Source organism: Vidua chalybeata, chromosome 3 (assembly GCF_026979565.1).
Source record: "Vidua chalybeata isolate OUT-0048 chromosome 3, bVidCha1 merged haplotype, whole genome shotgun sequence".
Classification (NCBI taxonomy): Eukaryota; Metazoa; Chordata; class Aves; order Passeriformes; family Viduidae; genus Vidua; species Vidua chalybeata.
Window position 1 is genome coordinate 18,977,759 of NC_071532.1, and position 16,841 is coordinate 18,994,599.

At 41.7% G+C, this 16,841-nt stretch overlaps 2 protein-coding genes across 3 annotated transcripts in view; one reads left to right on the forward strand and one right to left on the reverse strand.

Moving 5' to 3' along the window:
• KCNK5 (potassium two pore domain channel subfamily K member 5) overlaps window positions 1-10,884 on the reverse strand; it is a 34,930-nt gene extending 24,046 nt beyond the window's left edge. The window contains exon 1 of the mRNA XM_053937795.1: window positions 10,668-10,884. Coding sequence (XP_053793770.1) covers window positions 10,668-10,853 — 186 coding nt within the window. The 5' untranslated portion in view covers window positions 10,854-10,884. The remainder of the gene's footprint in view (window positions 1-10,667) is intronic.
• Window positions 10,748-11,752, forward strand: LOC128785350 (bcl-2-binding component 3, isoforms 3/4-like). 2 transcript variants are annotated; one of them, XR_008429852.1, is made up of 2 exons: window positions 10,748-10,827; window positions 11,542-11,752. XR_008429852.1 is itself a non-coding variant. In XM_053937796.1 (2 exons), the coding sequence occupies exons 1-2, from the start codon at window positions 11,201-11,203 to the stop codon at window positions 11,635-11,637; spliced, it is 348 nt and encodes a 115-aa protein (XP_053793771.1). In that variant the 5' UTR covers window positions 10,903-11,200; the 3' UTR covers window positions 11,638-11,752. The 2 variants fall into 2 exon arrangements, 1 of the variants encoding a protein (XP_053793771.1); XM_053937796.1 differs by lacking the exon at window positions 10,748-10,827 and adding an exon at window positions 10,903-11,452.
• The last annotated feature ends 5,089 nt before the right edge of the window (window positions 11,753-16,841 follow it).

Below are 16,841 nucleotides of genomic sequence, written 5' to 3' on the forward strand. Positions count from 1 at the left end.
TGACAGCTTTGCTTACAGAGGCAATAAGCTTTTCAACTCAGCGAGTGAATTGAAGCATAAAGTAACACTGCATACTATATTCTCTCCCCTTTATAGCCATGCATTAAAATATGCTTCAGTTTATGAAATTTACAGAAAGCTACTTGTTTAGAACACTCTAAAAACTGTTCAGTTTCTTAGGCACTAGGAGAAAAATGCCAAAGACTTTTGGTTTCACAAGCACTTCTGTATCTCATTTCCAAATTTCAATACAACTTTGAAGGTCTTGTTTCTCTGAAGACATGCTAGAAGCTGCTGCTGAAGCATGCTAGTAGCATCACACACCTCATTTCCTATTTAACAACCTATCCTAACAACTTAACTGTCTGACAATTCAGTGAGCTTACACATGCTAGAATAAAAATCTTGCCTGTCCCAACAGCATCAAATAAAAAAACTGAAAGTGATCAGACTTGGGTGGAGCAGAGTACTACTTGTAACAACATTTTTAATCAGGTAGACTTTTGAGCTACAGAACAGGAATAAGAGAAAGACACACTGTTGGCTATTAACTCTTTAGGGGTAGTATCTTCACTTAAGCCACCTTGTTAAGCCAAACAACCAACCAGGTTTCCAGGGTCAACCAAAAACTTTTCCTAACTTCAACCACATCAGTCTATCTCCCTATATCATTCCTGTATCAGGCAGAAGGAGGAGGAGGAGGAGGCAAGGCAAGGCATGCTTCCAATGTCAACAGGGACAGGATGCTTTGTATGACTTGCAAGGTGATGGGTTTATCTTAAGGGGTCTAACAAGGGCAAAAAAATGCCACAGAAAGGCTCTTAGCTTTGAGACTTCTGCTATTATGTATTTAGCTTTATCCAGGGCTTAGCCTGAAATAAAATGTTTTTATGTTACTTACTATAAATCTCTTCAACACTAGATTAACTGAAGACTGATCTTTGAGGAGGACTGGGGAAGGAGTGGAGGCTGCTCTGAACAAACATTTTCAAATACAGAGATCTGCCAGCACAGAAAGAAGTGTGATCAGTAACTGAGGTAACAGACCAGAAACAGTCTGACCTAGACACTCTTCAGACTGGTAACAGCTTGTTTTGCCTAGTTTATTTCTTCTGCTGGGTGAGTGTATTATACTGGCAATAACATCAGTTTGCTGCTAAAAGCTAGCCATGCATTAGAGTACTTCTTAAACACAGTTGTGTCAGCATATATACAAACCCCTTTTTTTTTTCCAGTAATTGTATAACATTAAAAACCATACATACAACATATGCACTGGAACACAATCTTCTGCTATTTTAATACATTTGGCACTACACTAACAAGTACACAGAAGGGGCTTTCTTACCAAGGGAGCTTCCAACCACTAACTGACAGAAAGCAGAACAGATACTGCTTCAATCATTCTCCAATAATTTCTTCAGTCCTGTACCACATCTAGTTCCTGGTCAAACCCCACAGGTAAACTAGAAATTGCATCCTTCTAGAAAGGACTTTAAGTAAGTGAAAAAGCAAGCTTAGTCAACTGAAAAATTTTTCCACTTTAAAACTACCATGCACACTTTCAGATTCATGAAATTTCCCGTACATTTGCAGGTTTCCCCTGAACAGCTAACACAAGACAAATTGCAGGCAAAGAGTAATGTAGAGCACGGATGCGTGGCAGGTAATTAACAGACTCTGTGCTCCATCACTTCTCAACTGTCCCATCCCTGAGGATGCACGAAAGCCAAACCACTTTGTCATCTTCTTGCTAGTGTATTAAAGGCAAGAGGGTTCAACTGACAGAAGTACCATAATTGTTGCCTTCTGCTACTCTTTTCCTTCCTAGCCCGGATTTCCTGCAACTGACATCTGTGACTGTTCAGCAGCATCTAGTACCTTCTCTGAAGCTGAGACAGAGGAAGCACTCATAGATTTCTAAGTAGAGAACCCTCAAGCTTAAAAGCTGCTCACATACAAGATGCTAAGGAAGTCAACAAAACCACAGAAAAGCTGCAGTTACCTCAAATAAGTGAGACGGTTTTTCCAAGACGCACAGAATTCAGCTGAAAACACCTACTCAGTATCTAGTGTGAAACTACTTTATGACAAGAGTTTCTCCACTAGGAGACAAGAAGTAGCCAGCTGTGAGGACATCTGTCCAAGTAACCAATTGTACTAATTGGTTACTAATTGTAGCAGAGCTGAACAAGCATTATTAAAACATGCAAATAAAGCCAAGGAACTCTCAAGTCTGAACTATATTTTACTTCCCCTAAATATAAGATAAAGACATCTAGTCTCATTTCATTAATCAAGTTGAAAGCTTTAGGACCTTGCAGAGACTATGTAACAACTTCATGAAAAAGCACTGTTATCCTATAGTCACAATCCAGTTAAGACACTACTAGAAAATCTAGTATTACTGTAACAAATAACGTAAAGACACAATAAAGATGACTACTGGGTTTGCTGCTAAACAGAAGCAACTTCAAAATTTTTTGCTCTCTCCCTCTCCTTGCCTTCTACCTGAAAAGCCATGAAAAAAGTTGGAAGTGGGCATGTGGTATTTTAAAAGGGCAATTCATAGTGACATAGGTGAAAAATTTTCAGAGTGCACTGATAAAAATAAGAAAGAGTGAAGCATAAACTCCAGTGCCCTTCAAAAACCCTTGTGCCAACAAGGCAAGCGTTGATTGCCCTCTGCCATCCTGCAATCACATACACACCACTTAGTCCTGAAGCCTTAACTGGCAGGTTATCATAGATCAACTATTTAACTTGATTTTAACATATTTGCATTACAGTCTGTAGCTGGTTAACAGCAACTATAAGAGCTGAGCATGTGGTAGGCTCCAGCCAGACTAATGCAAGACAGGCAGGCTAAGGGAGAAGTCAGTATCACAGTGAGCTTGATCAACTCTTCTCTTTGTTCAGCTGCTTGGCTTCAAATACCTCCCCCGTTTCTTTGGTGCCTGGAGGAACATCATCAACCTTACTTCCATTACAAACCAGAACCAATCTACTTACAAACCACTGTTTCTCTAGCGAGGGACCAAACATGATTCTTGAGCAACTTTCCTCCAAAGCTTTTTTACTCATTTGGAGTAGGCTGGGAGTAGCAAAGAAGAGCAGCAATATGAGCATTAGGAGGTCACACAGAGAAGTCATCACTGATAATCTGATATTTTAGCCAGGCAATCAAAAATACTGTAGTATATCTGGCTTTGCTTTCTACCTCGGGACCTTCACAATCCTTTGCTGAATTATTTTCAAGTTCCATCAGCTATTACTCACTCGTTGCCATTATCTGACAATCTTGTGACTTACTTCGCAGTCCAAATGAATGTTAACTATCACTGTTGTTAGGAAGTATCAGAATACAGAGACCTGTGATAGGTCCAACTGGGACATTTTTGCACCTCTTGCAACCTCAAAGAGACACACAGGTCTGGGTTTTGTTTCTCAGCAGTTGGAAACTGCTTAAACAGTATTTGCAAGATGCTGACATGGAACAAAGTCTATTTAGTATTTGCCAGTTTGCTCAATCACAATCTGTGTCTACCTTTTCATTAAGGCAGAAATATAGTCCTACAGACTGGGTTATCTGTACCAATTGACCCCACAACAGATGTTAAAAACAATTGGCCCATCGTAAGAAATACTACAGATACACATACGGTTAGAAAAGGAAACACAACCTATCATTTGTTTCCTACTTCCTTTTTATCACTCATATGTCTTTCTCTTAAGAAAATCTGTGTATGAGGTTTGATTTTAAAACATTTCAGAAGCTATTTTGCACCCAAGAGTGTATTTGATCCACTTGAGTTCACACAACACAATGCAGAGAAAAAAACAAAAACAAAAACAAACAAACAAACAAAAAAAACCCCCACCAAACTTCCTTACTGATTTGACTGTAAATAGAGCTACTAGGGCAATACATGCCTAGGAACAAGCTCTCTTGCCTACAGTTCAAGTGTTGGTAAGTACATAACTAACAAAATAAAATCTAAAAACTCCAATATAAAGACATGGTAATATCAAATGGAAGGACACAGAAAACAAACAGTCAGCCTGAAGTTCCCTGCTAAAGAACCTGGTGTTTTAAAGAAAAGATATAGTAAAGCTAGAACCAGCAGTGCTGATGAGGGACCTCACAGAATCAAGACAGAAAAAAAAGAAAGAAAAAGCTCCTTCAAGCCCAAGGCATCCCTTCAGCAGACAGAGCTAGCAAAAATGCAGAGTACATATTGCATGCTTATTTTAAAAGTTCAATCGACCTCAAAGTGTGGCTCTCCTGAGAATGTCTCTAGCACCACAGGTGGTGGTTCAGGATTTTAATTTAACTGAAGAGTGCAACTCTTCCACTTGTCCTTTTACTGCATTCTGTTACATACTACAGAGCAGACTCAGTTTATGATGAGCTCAGTTTGGACTAAACAAAGCCCAAAGATCTATTACTATTCCAGCCTACTCCAGGAAGAAATTTAACTACATGTTCCTATGCATTCAATCCATAGAATCAAACAAGTGCCAGGACAAAATAAAACCTCTACAAATCACAGGTATTGTGATCAGCAGATCTACAGCACCAAAGTGCAAAAGCATTCTCCTTTGCTCCCCAGCTGATCAGATTATTTACTCTCACTTGTACTCCAGCTTGTTTCTGGGTTGTGTATTATTATGTTGACATCTAATTGCACTACCAGCAAGGAAAACAACTGTTCTGAAAGTCAACAGCATTCAGAGAAAAGCAAAACAATTCATTACGTTTAATTATTAATACATAGCAAAAACAACTATTTGTTTTTAAAAAGGAAATCTGTACAAACTCATCCTTACACTGTATCTTCACTGGCTACAGAAGGTATCTTGCAAAAACCATATATACAGTAGGAACCAAAGCATAGAACAAACTGTTGATAACTTGTAAAACTACTTGCATGCCATGGTCTCTAGAGCAGAGCTTGCCAAAAACACACCTAGTAGCAGAAGGTAACATGTAAGGTAACACAAACATTCAGTTCTAAGGTAACAGAAGGACAGCATACTAGGAACACTTAAAGATTAAATTCCTAACAGGAAAAAGGAAAAGCCCATAGCAGAAAAATTATGGCTTCTGATCGATTGCTATTGCTCCATCAGCAGAGTTGCCGTGTATGCACTATCAGCTTTGTTTAACTATGTTCCAAGAAAGTTCAAACAATTTAATGGTTAAACAGGGAAAAAGAAAAAAAAAAAAAAAAAAAGAAAACACAACAGAAAAGCATGCCTGCTTACATCAGGTTTCCTGTGTAGAAACACAGAGAAAAGCTGTGGGGTAACAGAGCTGGACAGCAGGAGGAATTTCTTCACAGAAAGGGCTGTTCAGCATTGGAATGGATTACTCAGGAAGGTGGTGGAGTCACCATCACTAGAGGCATTCAAGAAACAATTGGACATGGCACTCAGTGCCAGGGTCCACTTGACAAGTTGGTGTTCGGTCAAAGGTTGGACTCTATGATCTCAGAGGTCTTCTCCAACCCTAATGATTCTGTGCTGCCTGTCCTCAATTATTTTCTAATGTTGCAGTAGCAGTACCCGTAAGTCACACTCTGAGGCATCTTAGTCGGCCGTGGACAGTGGTCCTACATTTTCATCTCAGTTCATCGCTGCTGAATTCAGACGATGCATAACTAAAGATATAGATTTGAAAAATTTAGGAATACCTATTTCACAACCATAAGCCTTAATTTACACTGTGAAGTTTTTATAAGAAAGATATTAGAATTAGTCAACAACTTTGCTTCATTGGCAGTCACTTGTCCTTGTTTGAAAGGTGCTCATCTTCACTTTGTTCAGCCTTTGAAAAAGGCTTCGCCTTGAAAGAGACAAGTCAACTGGCATTCCAGATAATTAATTCAGCCCCATATTTATCCACCCCATCTTCAATATCTTCAATGGAAGGGATCAGGATGGTAAAGAGCAAACAAACAAACCCAACTAAGTCTAGAATCTCATTTATTCGTCTCCTGAAGAGCACAAAAAAGGGAAAATATTATGAAAAAGATGCCCCTATTAACTCTACACTGAAAAACAAATCACTCTACAAAGCCTAAGCAAAAGCCAAAATCTCTGTTATATGTTGAACAAAGCATTGAAAACCTAGTTCAAGTTTTAAAGAAAACTTTAGTTTTTCTAGTTTTCAGACTCTCTCAAAAGTATTGCACATAGATTAAACCTCGAAGTAGCAGCTTGAAATTAAAGCAACATGGCAAACAATGTTCAGAATCAGAGAATAATCTTAAATTTTCTCAATTTAAGATAAATTCCAAGAATATTCAAGCAAGCTTCACCATCTTCAAACACAAACCAAAATCCTGGAAATGTACCTGCAGATACTTGTGAAAAGTGAAGACACTTTAAAAACCAGGGGAGAAACTACTATTAATCTACTTAACTGTTATTTTCTTTAGCATAAACCATGTGCCATGTATATTCCAGCAGCCATCCTTACAAGTCTTCTAAAATGTTTGTTCACAGTACTGGGCTTTAAGTCTAAACATTTAGGTTTCTAAAGTTATATCTCAGGCCTGTTTAGAGTCTTGTACGCTTTTCAAATAAGACGCCAACTATTTGTTCTCATACTCAGTATGTTTGTCTGCTTCCCCTAAACACAGGCAGCAGTTTCTCTTTTCATTTTATTGCTGTTTTGAAAGTAATCATTTTCACTCATCTGCAAATGATTCTTTTCACCAGTCTTGATGTTTATCAATGGGAAGCATATCATTTTTCAATGACTCTGGTGGGCAAGTAGAAGATTTCCTGGTAAATAAGACATGGCCCAGGGTAGGCAAACCTTTGCTCATGTTGAATAGACATAAGGGTCAAGAGGGCACCTCCTTGCATGAATAGCTCCTTTATCATTAAAGTTCATGTTTCACAACCAGGATGGAGCAATAAAGAGTAAAAGTACGGAACTGTAGAAGAGGGAAGTGACTGAATCACCTTATATTTGGTTCAGTCTTCCAAACTCCCTCCTACAGCAGGGTAGATAAAGGTGTCATCACTGGATCCCTGCTTTGCTGCCCTTCCTAAAGAATCCCAGGACTTAGGGCCACTGAAACAAGTGGCAATGACAAGCCATAGAATTGTATCAACAGACAAAGCTGTTACACTACATTAAGATCCTACAATGATGGTAAATACGATATAGTGACATTAATACTAACAATGTTAATTTCTGCACACATTCCAAAGAGTTATGAGACATTTCTCTTCCAAAGTAATTGTACATAGAGATGGGAGATTACACAGCTTCTTGTGTCAATACACAGTTGTGGCTGAGAGTCTTTGGAGGCTTAAATAATGTGAATAATGTGGCATCTCAGACACATTTATATCGGAGCAATCAGCTCTACCCAGAAGAACATGGACAGGCAGAAACCAGCCTATACACTGCTCAGGGCGAGTCACCTTTAAAATCAGGGTCTACATAACATTACTCTGAGAAGTGTTTAAGTACTTTACCACTTACAGTTATGATAAATAGTATGGTACACCCAACAATCAAAAGCAAATGGATTCTTCACACAAGAGAGTCCTAAAAGTTGCTTTTAAGCAAGTTTATTTTTAGGCATTTCTCAGGATGGAGGGGAAAGGCTTTCTTTTTAGCATATCCTACAATACTCAGCTTGTAAATTTCTGCAAGTGTGTTAAACACATTTCAATAAACATTTACTGTGGTGTATTTCTACTGTAATACATTGTGAAATTTTTATTACAGAATATAAACTTTAGACAGTATTTGACCAAATACAGCCCACTTAATATCAGTCAAACTGTTGGTACAGAGATGCTGGTCTGTACGTGAGCTGAGAATCTGTGCTGATAACCTACTTGTCTCTTTAAGTGCTCAAGATAAACACTACAGATCTAGCTTTGTAGTCATGCCACACAGTTTCCATTGCACTTACAGCTAGCATTAGGCTCAAAGGAACGCACGAGCTAACCTGGGTGGGGAACAAGGGCAGCAGAGAGACCGGTCTCTGAATAAGTCAGTCCTTGTCACCTTTCAGGCTGCTTCTGGAAACAAAATTGGTATTGTTAGTTCAATTTGAACATTTCTTGGCATCCTTTCATTTTACCAACACCCATTTAAAATTCTACAGTTGGTGATATTTGCTGAAGAATTTTATCCAGTATGTTTTAAATGGAGGTCTTAAATAGAACATCAGAGAAGTAACAGCAATGTTCAACATGGCTCTGTAAAGTCACATGAGTATCAGTGGAGACCAAAAACAGAGTGAAAGAAAAGGCTTCAAGATGAAATCACCTATTAAAAAAAGAGATAACAGCAGAAAAATGAGTTAAACCACACAAAATCACAAGAACAAGTTTAGGGAGTCCTTGGAAGAAACTAGAGGAAGAGGCTCAGAGGAACAAGATAGAAGTTGGGATGAGGATGGGTGGGGAGGTATTAAAAGCCCATTTTTCAAATCAACGACTTTCTGGTTGAGAATAGAGAATAAATTTGGAGGTTTAACAGGAGAAGAGGATGATCAGGATTTGTGAAAGAGATGCTAACAATGCTTTAAAGATTCAGCAGAACCCAATAGAAGCAGCACTGAGTGGCTGAGAAAGGACAACTACAAAGACTATTTCTGATATACTTTGCAGCTTACTCAGGACACAATCCTGATGTCCTTACATGATTCCTCCCACCATCAGTTACCTTCAGCTAGGTTAGATTTCACCCTGCCATTGTCCTCTGTCAGATATGACACACTCCCCCTCTTTCCCATCACTTCTTACATAGAAGTCGAATATGAACAGGCACAAAACCACAAGTCTAAAAGAGAGCAGGCGGTAAAGTTTGCAGTTACCAATAAGAGTGAAATAAAGGCATTTACATTTAAGCTAACCTGAGTTTAGGATGACAACAGAGTATCTATGTGGGATCATCAGTCTAGCAAGACTGGACATGGAACATAGGATAGGATTGGAAGAAGTGCCGAGGGAAACCTCAAACCACATATGATACTATCAGCAGGGGCTAATGCATTGAAGAGGAAAGGCCCTCCATATTTTTTCATTATCATCTTGTATTTTAAGAAAAAATAAAAACCCAAAGCCAAAAAAAACCCAACTTTCTGCCACTTCAGGATTCATTGTGATATGCATCATGGGAAAAAACAACCAAACATAAAGCCCCGTAATGATTCCCTCATATCAACATACATTTCATAATAAATTAAGGCAGAATGTAGATTCTACATTATGTCTGCAGTAAGTTAAGTGTGCCAGGCACATCCCAATCCAAACAAGTTTTTTTCCTTGAGGTCATTAAAACAGGTTTGGGATATAATCTAGAGTAAGATTTCATTAAGACTCCAGAACAGCAAAAACATACGTCAAACACATAGCATGTCTTTCATTTTCCAACATCTCTTTATAATTTCAAGCCTCTACCCACCTGTTCCACTAAAAACCACAGGCACTTAACAAAGCACTAAGACAGGAACAATAAGGACACTGCTACCAGAAAGCTATGCTATCTGAAGCAGACAAAGAAAGCCACCAACAGAAGAAAGGGAACTTTAACCACAAACTTTTAGGATAAAGAATCTATACTCTTCCAAGTTTGCACAGTATCGATTACACCAAGAAAATTAATGAGCTACTTTGCCACATTCTTCTGTATTTGAGCATTTTAATAGACTTTTAGTGAATTTTAAAATAAAATATTTTTTTTAAAAACCCAACATAATAAACAGAAAATCTACTCGGTATAAACATTTCTGAAATAAAAGTCCCAAATGGCTTACTCTCACCACTGGAGCCCCACATATCTGGGCAGCTTGTTTCATAGTTCACTACTGCTTACCACGACATTTTAACAGATTCCACATCCACAAGAAGGCACTAAATTTATATTGCTGTCGGATTTAATACACGCTATCGATTAAGAATTAGGTTTGAAGAGCATTCTGCCAGATGAGCGAGACAGGACTATTACCAACTCTATGGCTTGGAAAAAAGTCCGTCTCCTGGAGTATAACAGCACCAGAGTTGCGAGCATCCCTCCGTGCGAGCCGTGCACCCTTTCCCCCAGTTACCCCGACTGACCTGGGTACTGCGGGACCCCCAGGCATCTCTCCAGTATTTAGTAAGGGAAGAAATAAAAAAAGAGAAAGGGAAGAAAATCAGACCAAGAGGATCGAGACACTTGGCTTCAATTTCCCTTCCTCATAACACAACATCCATTGAGGCAGAAGAAACCACCCTGGGTGCTAAAACAAGAGGCGCATTCACGGGCGCAGGGCTGAGCAGCGGGCGTGAGCACACTCCGGGCGGCACCTCTGGGCCGCCCAGCTGAAAATCAACCCCCAGCTTCTTTAGGACTCAGAGGGAAAGAGAAGGCAACGCGGACCCATTTAAAGGCTCTGTCATTAAGTAGTTAGGAAAGATTAAGAGGTTTCCCTACGCTCCCGCTCGAGGGACAGTTTTTCGGGACTGGGCTTTGTGAAGGCACAGACACGGTCGGGCTGTGCCGTGTCCGGGCTGGTTCCTCAGCCCGCTCGCCCACGGGCGCGGGGTTTTTCGCTCCAAGGCGCCCGGCAGCACCTGCTGCAGCCGCTGCTGCCGCCGGCACCCCCCGGCCCCAGCCCCTGTCCCCGCCCCGGCGGCGCTCGCTGTACCTGCAGGATCCTGTCCAGACCCTCTTGGCCCAGGCAAGGGAACTGCTTGAGCAGCTCCGTCTTCTGCCGCTTATAGTTGTCGGTAGCCGAGCGCCAGTGGGGCTCCTCCAGCACCTCGAAGATCGCCGCTCCAATGGACAGGTAGAAGATGATGGCCGAAGTCAGCAAGGGGCCCCTGTCCACCATGGTGTTGGCGGTAGGCAAGGAGGGCGGGCGGGCGGAGCGCGGCGGGTGGGCGAGCCGGGGCGGTTGCCCCGCGCTGCGGCCGTGGGTGCCCAAAGCCGCCCAGTCGTTCCCCTGACACCTCTGCCTACCCTGGCCGTACGCCGTGCCTCCTCTCCCGGCTTCTGCCGCGTTCCCTCAACGTCTTCCACACTCGTCTTCCACACTCCCCTCCCACTCTCTCCTCCTCCCTCCTCCGAACCGCTCCACTCCCCCCGGGCTGTCTCCTTCCCCTAGTTTTCTCCCCTCCCTCCAGAGCACCGATTTGAATCTGGTGCTCTCCCGCTTCCTCTCTTACCCCCCGCCCGCGCATGCGGCGGTGCCGCCGGGGAGCGCCGGGACCCGGCCCGCGGCCCGACCAGGGGCGGTCGGTCCCCGCGGCCCGGGAGGGCGGCGGAGGGGTCCGGCCATCGCCAGCCCCCGAGGGGCCGCCTGGGGGAAGGGGAGCGAGGCCGCGACTTCCATTCTTCCCGCCCTGCCGGGTGCCGGTGTGGGGCCGAGAGGCAGCCCGGCCCTGGCCTCTTCCCCCTGAGCGCGGTTGGTCCCTGCGCCCGCAGCCATCCGTGCGTTCCTCTCCGTGTTTTCCCCAGAGTCAGGGTTAAAAGGGGTAACGTCGCTCAGTTTTATTTTACTTGTTCCCTCGTGCCGGCAGGTTCAGCGGAATTCCTCGTTTTCGACGCCGGGAGGCTGTGAAACGAGGTCTGTGGCTTTCGTGGAAGCGTGGGGGGAAGCTGAGCAGGAGCTTTGAGGAGAAAAGATGTCCGTGTGCAGATTTCACCCCTTCCCTGACACGTCCACACGTGGGCATTACAGATCTCCATTTCTTTCATGCCTTTGGTGCTCTCAATAAATATTGCTGTGTCCCTGTCTGTGTATTTGGGAGGGAGGGGGAAACACCGGGTAGTGATTTTCCATAAGATGCTCAAAACATCTTCCAGGCTGAAGCTCCCTTGAAGCTCATCCTGTTTGTGAAGCCTTCCCCAGGAGCCGCTTACAGCCACGCACAAGCCCTTGTCCCTCCGTGTTGGAATGGGGCTGGAAATGGGGTTAAATGGGTCAGGGAGAGATACAGTGGTGTGTTATGCACACTGGCAAAGTGCTTCTAGTGTGGACACGGTTCATCTTACAAGCATTGTTTTTGTAAGGGTAACTTGTTTTCTTTCTCTTTCAGCCCCCACAACAGGAAGTAAATACTCAAAAAGTAGAGTAGTTCATATCAACTGCATCAACACTAAGAGATTTGGGGTGTATAGGTACTCAGTTGGAGTACACAAACTAAAGGCTGAGATAAGCCTATGCAGACCTAGTTGAAATGAGAGAAGAGAGGGAATGGAGGAGAATGGGAAAGACAAAGGAGAGAGGCAGAAAATATGCAAGAGAGTATGAGAAAACAAAAAGGAGAACACATATAGGGCAGAGAAACATGCATTGGTTAGAAGGTATATGGAGATACCTATATAAAACTGAATCAGGCCGAATGGATGCTCTTGTGATTTCCCCCAGGAAATCACATGGTCCTTAAGCAGTCCTTCCTACTAATGGATATGGTACTCAATAAAAATACATCTGCAAGAGGTTCCTAGCAGCCTAAAAGCAAGACTGAAGAAACCACAAAATCCACAAGCACAATAAGCGATCAATCTTTGCATGGGATTTTCCAGTTATTTAAAGGAAGCATTAAAAAGAAATAAATATTTTCAAACTATAGTAGTTTAAAAATATATATATATATACTAGAGGAAATATATATATACTAGAAGAAAAAAGCATCATAATAAGCATTTTTTAAAGTGTCATAAACTATGCTAATTTTTTTATTAAGGGAAAAATGGGGGATGCTTAATGAAGTTGAAAGGCTGTCATTTCCTTTTAATTAAAAGGAAAATAAGAATTTCACGATGCACAATTACCACATGAAAATTATTCCCAGGTGTTATCAGTTGGCCCAAGACCTTTGTGAAACTTGAAAAGCCATTGCCCACAAATTAATAATGTGAGCATCTGTCATTGTCTCGCTGATTTAAAAGTAAAGTTAAAAATTGTATGTAAGTACTTCTGGCAAGTGACTGAAAGAATTGAAGACCTTTCAGTAGGCAAATTATGATATAATTTTCCTTTTGCTGCTCTTGCACCTTCTTCTGAGTCACCTGCAAGTGGTTAGGTTATTCCAACAGCAGCAGCAGTAGCCTGACACATTACAGCAATGCTGCACTTATGTGTTCCTGACCCCGAACGTCTGCGCTTTGTAACTGGAAGGTATTTGATTAAACTTTGAAACGGTACTCTTCTCCACATTTCTTTAAGTCTCTAAAGGCCCATTTATTTATTGAAACAGTATCTTAAAGGCACAAGGAATGACACGAATGACCCTGAACCCACTGCAGTTACAGAGCCCAGACAAGAGCAAAAACACTTTCAGGCATTTTACAAAAAGTTTATGATTTTGATTCAACACTTCTACTTTCCAGTCAAAACTCCCAATCACTGATTGCATAATTAGTACTCTCAGTAACTGAGTCAGTCCATATTTAAAAACAAACAAGCCTGTAAATCACATACCATTTTTCCCTGTGTTGAAATGCTATTGCACTTGTTAGACTGTCTCCTTGTGTTTCTCTGGGTTTAAAAGAGGTGAGCCTGGTAAGGAGCAACATCCAGAAGAATAGTTTATTCCCCAAGGAACCATAACCACTACTCCTGCAAGTAGAGGTGATCCACTGAGTATCAACAATCTTCAGGCACTTAGATATTTCACTTTGATTCCATTGTCTTTTGCAGAACAAATTACAAGCTATACTTTCACATTGCTGGCCAAGTAGTGTGGCAAGAAGGAATGTTTTGTGTAGCTGGCTTCTCTTTGCACCTCCTGATCTAAAATGCTTCTCCTGACCTCAGAAAAGATCCTATATCCTTTTATTCATGGCCCTTTTCTCCTCTTTGTTTCCCTTGGATTAAACAGTACCCCTATTGTCAACCCACAGCACCTGCCACATAGGCCCCACAGCTTTTCATGGTAGCTAAGTTAATCAAAAGGCTGGGGTTATTCACTCACAGGCTTTTAAATCTCATTAAAAATCAAGGGAGAAACAGCAGAAGGCACTGTGGTGAGCAATACCACAAGTATCAATCATTTGTATTATTTGCATAGGACATTATTTCAGGCTGTCCAGCCCAAAAGGAAATCTCTCTCATCCAAGCTGTATGTCTAAGACACATTTGCTGTACAGATGTTTCCTAGGACAGCCTGGAATGAATGAATAAATGTCAGAAAATGTTTGAGATGGAGCAAGTAAAAGACATTATTTGGGCCAAAGAAACCTGTCATGTAGTAGCAAAGACTGCATGTTATACCGAGTATGAACTATGGGCCTCTCTTCAAGCCTCTGCCATTTTTCACTTAGAAGCCTATTTTTGGCTTGTTGATGACTGTTCTCAATGCCTGTCAACTCTGCATCTTTCATTTATTTTTTAACTGTTGAAATTTACACACCTCCAGCGTTGCCTTCAAGTGTTATGCATCCAGCCATGGATGGTTTAACTAAGTTGAAGGATGCCCTGTTGTGACTATCATGAGCAGTTTTGCTTCTTTGATGCAGTCCAGTGCACACAGAAAGGGTAAGGGTGGTCTGCAGATGATGCAGAATTTTATATGAAGCATTTGTGTAAAGTTCAAAAATTCTCCATGGGATTGTTCATACCTTTTGGCTTAAGTATTTACAAAAGCATATTTTATGCTCTGAATGTACAGTAACACATAATAAATCATAATAAAAATAATAAAACCTTTACCAAAACAACCTGCATACCACTGCAACAGACTTCTTTACCCATGGACAGATAATGAGTGAACAAACACCACATGACATTTGTTAGTCATGCTGCTTAATGAATAACTGGTGATGAGTACAATACCTGTGTGGAATGGCTGTAATATGTTCAAGGAAAAATATGCATTTGGATCATTTGTTTTTCACTGAGGTACCTGCAGTGCTCTAGAGAAATGTCTTCATCAGGAAGAAGCCTAGGTATCAGGAAGAAGCCTAGGTATTCCAACAGTTTTTCTGCATCTGTTTCCTTGACTGCCTTGTTCCTCAGCCATCCATAGCAGTCACTGGATGATTAAACATTTTTCCTTCAAAATATTTTTAAAATAAATACTCTGGCCTTCTCTTTCTGTTCCACCATGACCTCACTGGTAGTGCCAGAAGCTTTATGGCAGTCCTTCATGCTGACATTCATGTCAGTGATCTAAGCATTTCAGAATACAGCTCTACAAAAAAAGACCGACTTGTACAATGTCAGTCCTGGACTGGCTTTTACCACCATGATACCCGGAGGACATTACTCTTCTAGATAATATGCTCAAGGATAGCTGAGCACCATGGTAACAGAGTCAGTGAATATGCAACAATCTGTTATTTTGTTAGATAAAACATCACTGTCAAGTCTTATTTTTGGGTCATTAAGAAGGAATTAAATTTTATTTATGTATAGTAATATGGATGGATGTTTGCCCATCGTCCTGAGACTTGTTTCCCAAACCAGCTTAATTTAACTTTTATCAATCTGGTGTCATGCAGTGCATACCTTCCCCAGTGTTATTGCCTGAATGTGGCAGTGCTGGATTACAGGGGGGAATTCAAGGAGCTGTTAGCCCCCATCTCCCAGCTGGGTTGTAGAGCTGTGTGTTTGTGTGCCAGGTTGTGCAATGAAGGGCCTTGTATGTGACTGAGCAGCTCCCAAATCCAAACTGGGCTCCCTTCCGCACACGGTGTGTAGCACTCATGTTTTGTTAGTCAACATGCTGGAAGAGCTGTTCCCACCTAACTCTTCCCTTTATAGAAAAAAAGTCTGCTCATTAATTTTGGCAGCAGGAAAGCAGAGGGAAGGTTGATGGTTTTTTTTTTTGCCTCTTGGGTGAATAGAGCCTCGTGGATAACAAATGAAGACAGCTATACACCAAAAAAACATTGAAAAGGATCATATTTTTATCATCTGTTCTCCAGTTCCAAACCCTGCAGCAACAGCTTGTGAGGTTAGATTGGGTCTTATCTAGGGAAAGAAAAGATTGAGTAAGTAAGTGAAAGAGTTGGCTACATGCAGTTAAAGGAGTATGGATTTTTAAGATTTTTGTTTTCTATGGACACGAGTTGCTTTTGTGCTTGGTGTCCTGGAATGAAAGAAGGGTCATGGCCCATGCAGTCTCTGTTGTTCCTGCATGTGCCTCTGCCTTACGTGTTTAACGGGGTTTTGGAAGAAGACAAGTGTTCCTGGCATAGTCAATCTCCACAGCCCCTTAGCCTGTCACAGGGTTCTTTGTGATCCCTCCTCCATCACATGTGGTATTGGGAAAGAAGACAGCAAAGACGGAGCACTAACTCCCACAGCTGTCCTGCAAGTGAAGGGCTTGCAAAGCTGTTAGTGGCTTTTAACTTAAGCTTTGTACTCTCCTAGACCATCATCAGGAGAGGTGTTAAGAGAGTTTGGAAAAACTTGGATTTCAGTGTTAATGCCTTCAAGTGGTGCCTCCCATATGCCAAAAATTCAGTGTAAAAGTAGCGAGTAAATCCAGGTGACTCACAGATATGACTCTTGGGAGGTAGCTTGGCGCAAAAGTGACTGGGTTAGAGCATCAGAAAAAAGTCCACCTGGTCTGCTGCTTCTGTCAACAGCAGGACTGTTGTCATTGCTCTAAGCATAGAAGTTCCCTTCAAGTCCTAACTTCCAGGTTTCATGGTGAACACCATGCTCTTGGCTCTCAGTGACTTTTTAGGGATGTGTATATGCATGGTCACAGTCAATTGCAAGATAACCCACGATTGAGATGGAAAAGCAAGTTGGATGCTGGATGTTTTCCTCCTGTTGTGTAGCACCTCAGCAGTACTCTGTTCATCATTCTGTCTCACAACTGGAACACAGTCCAGGGAAGCTGAAGAAGCAGTGAGTGAATGG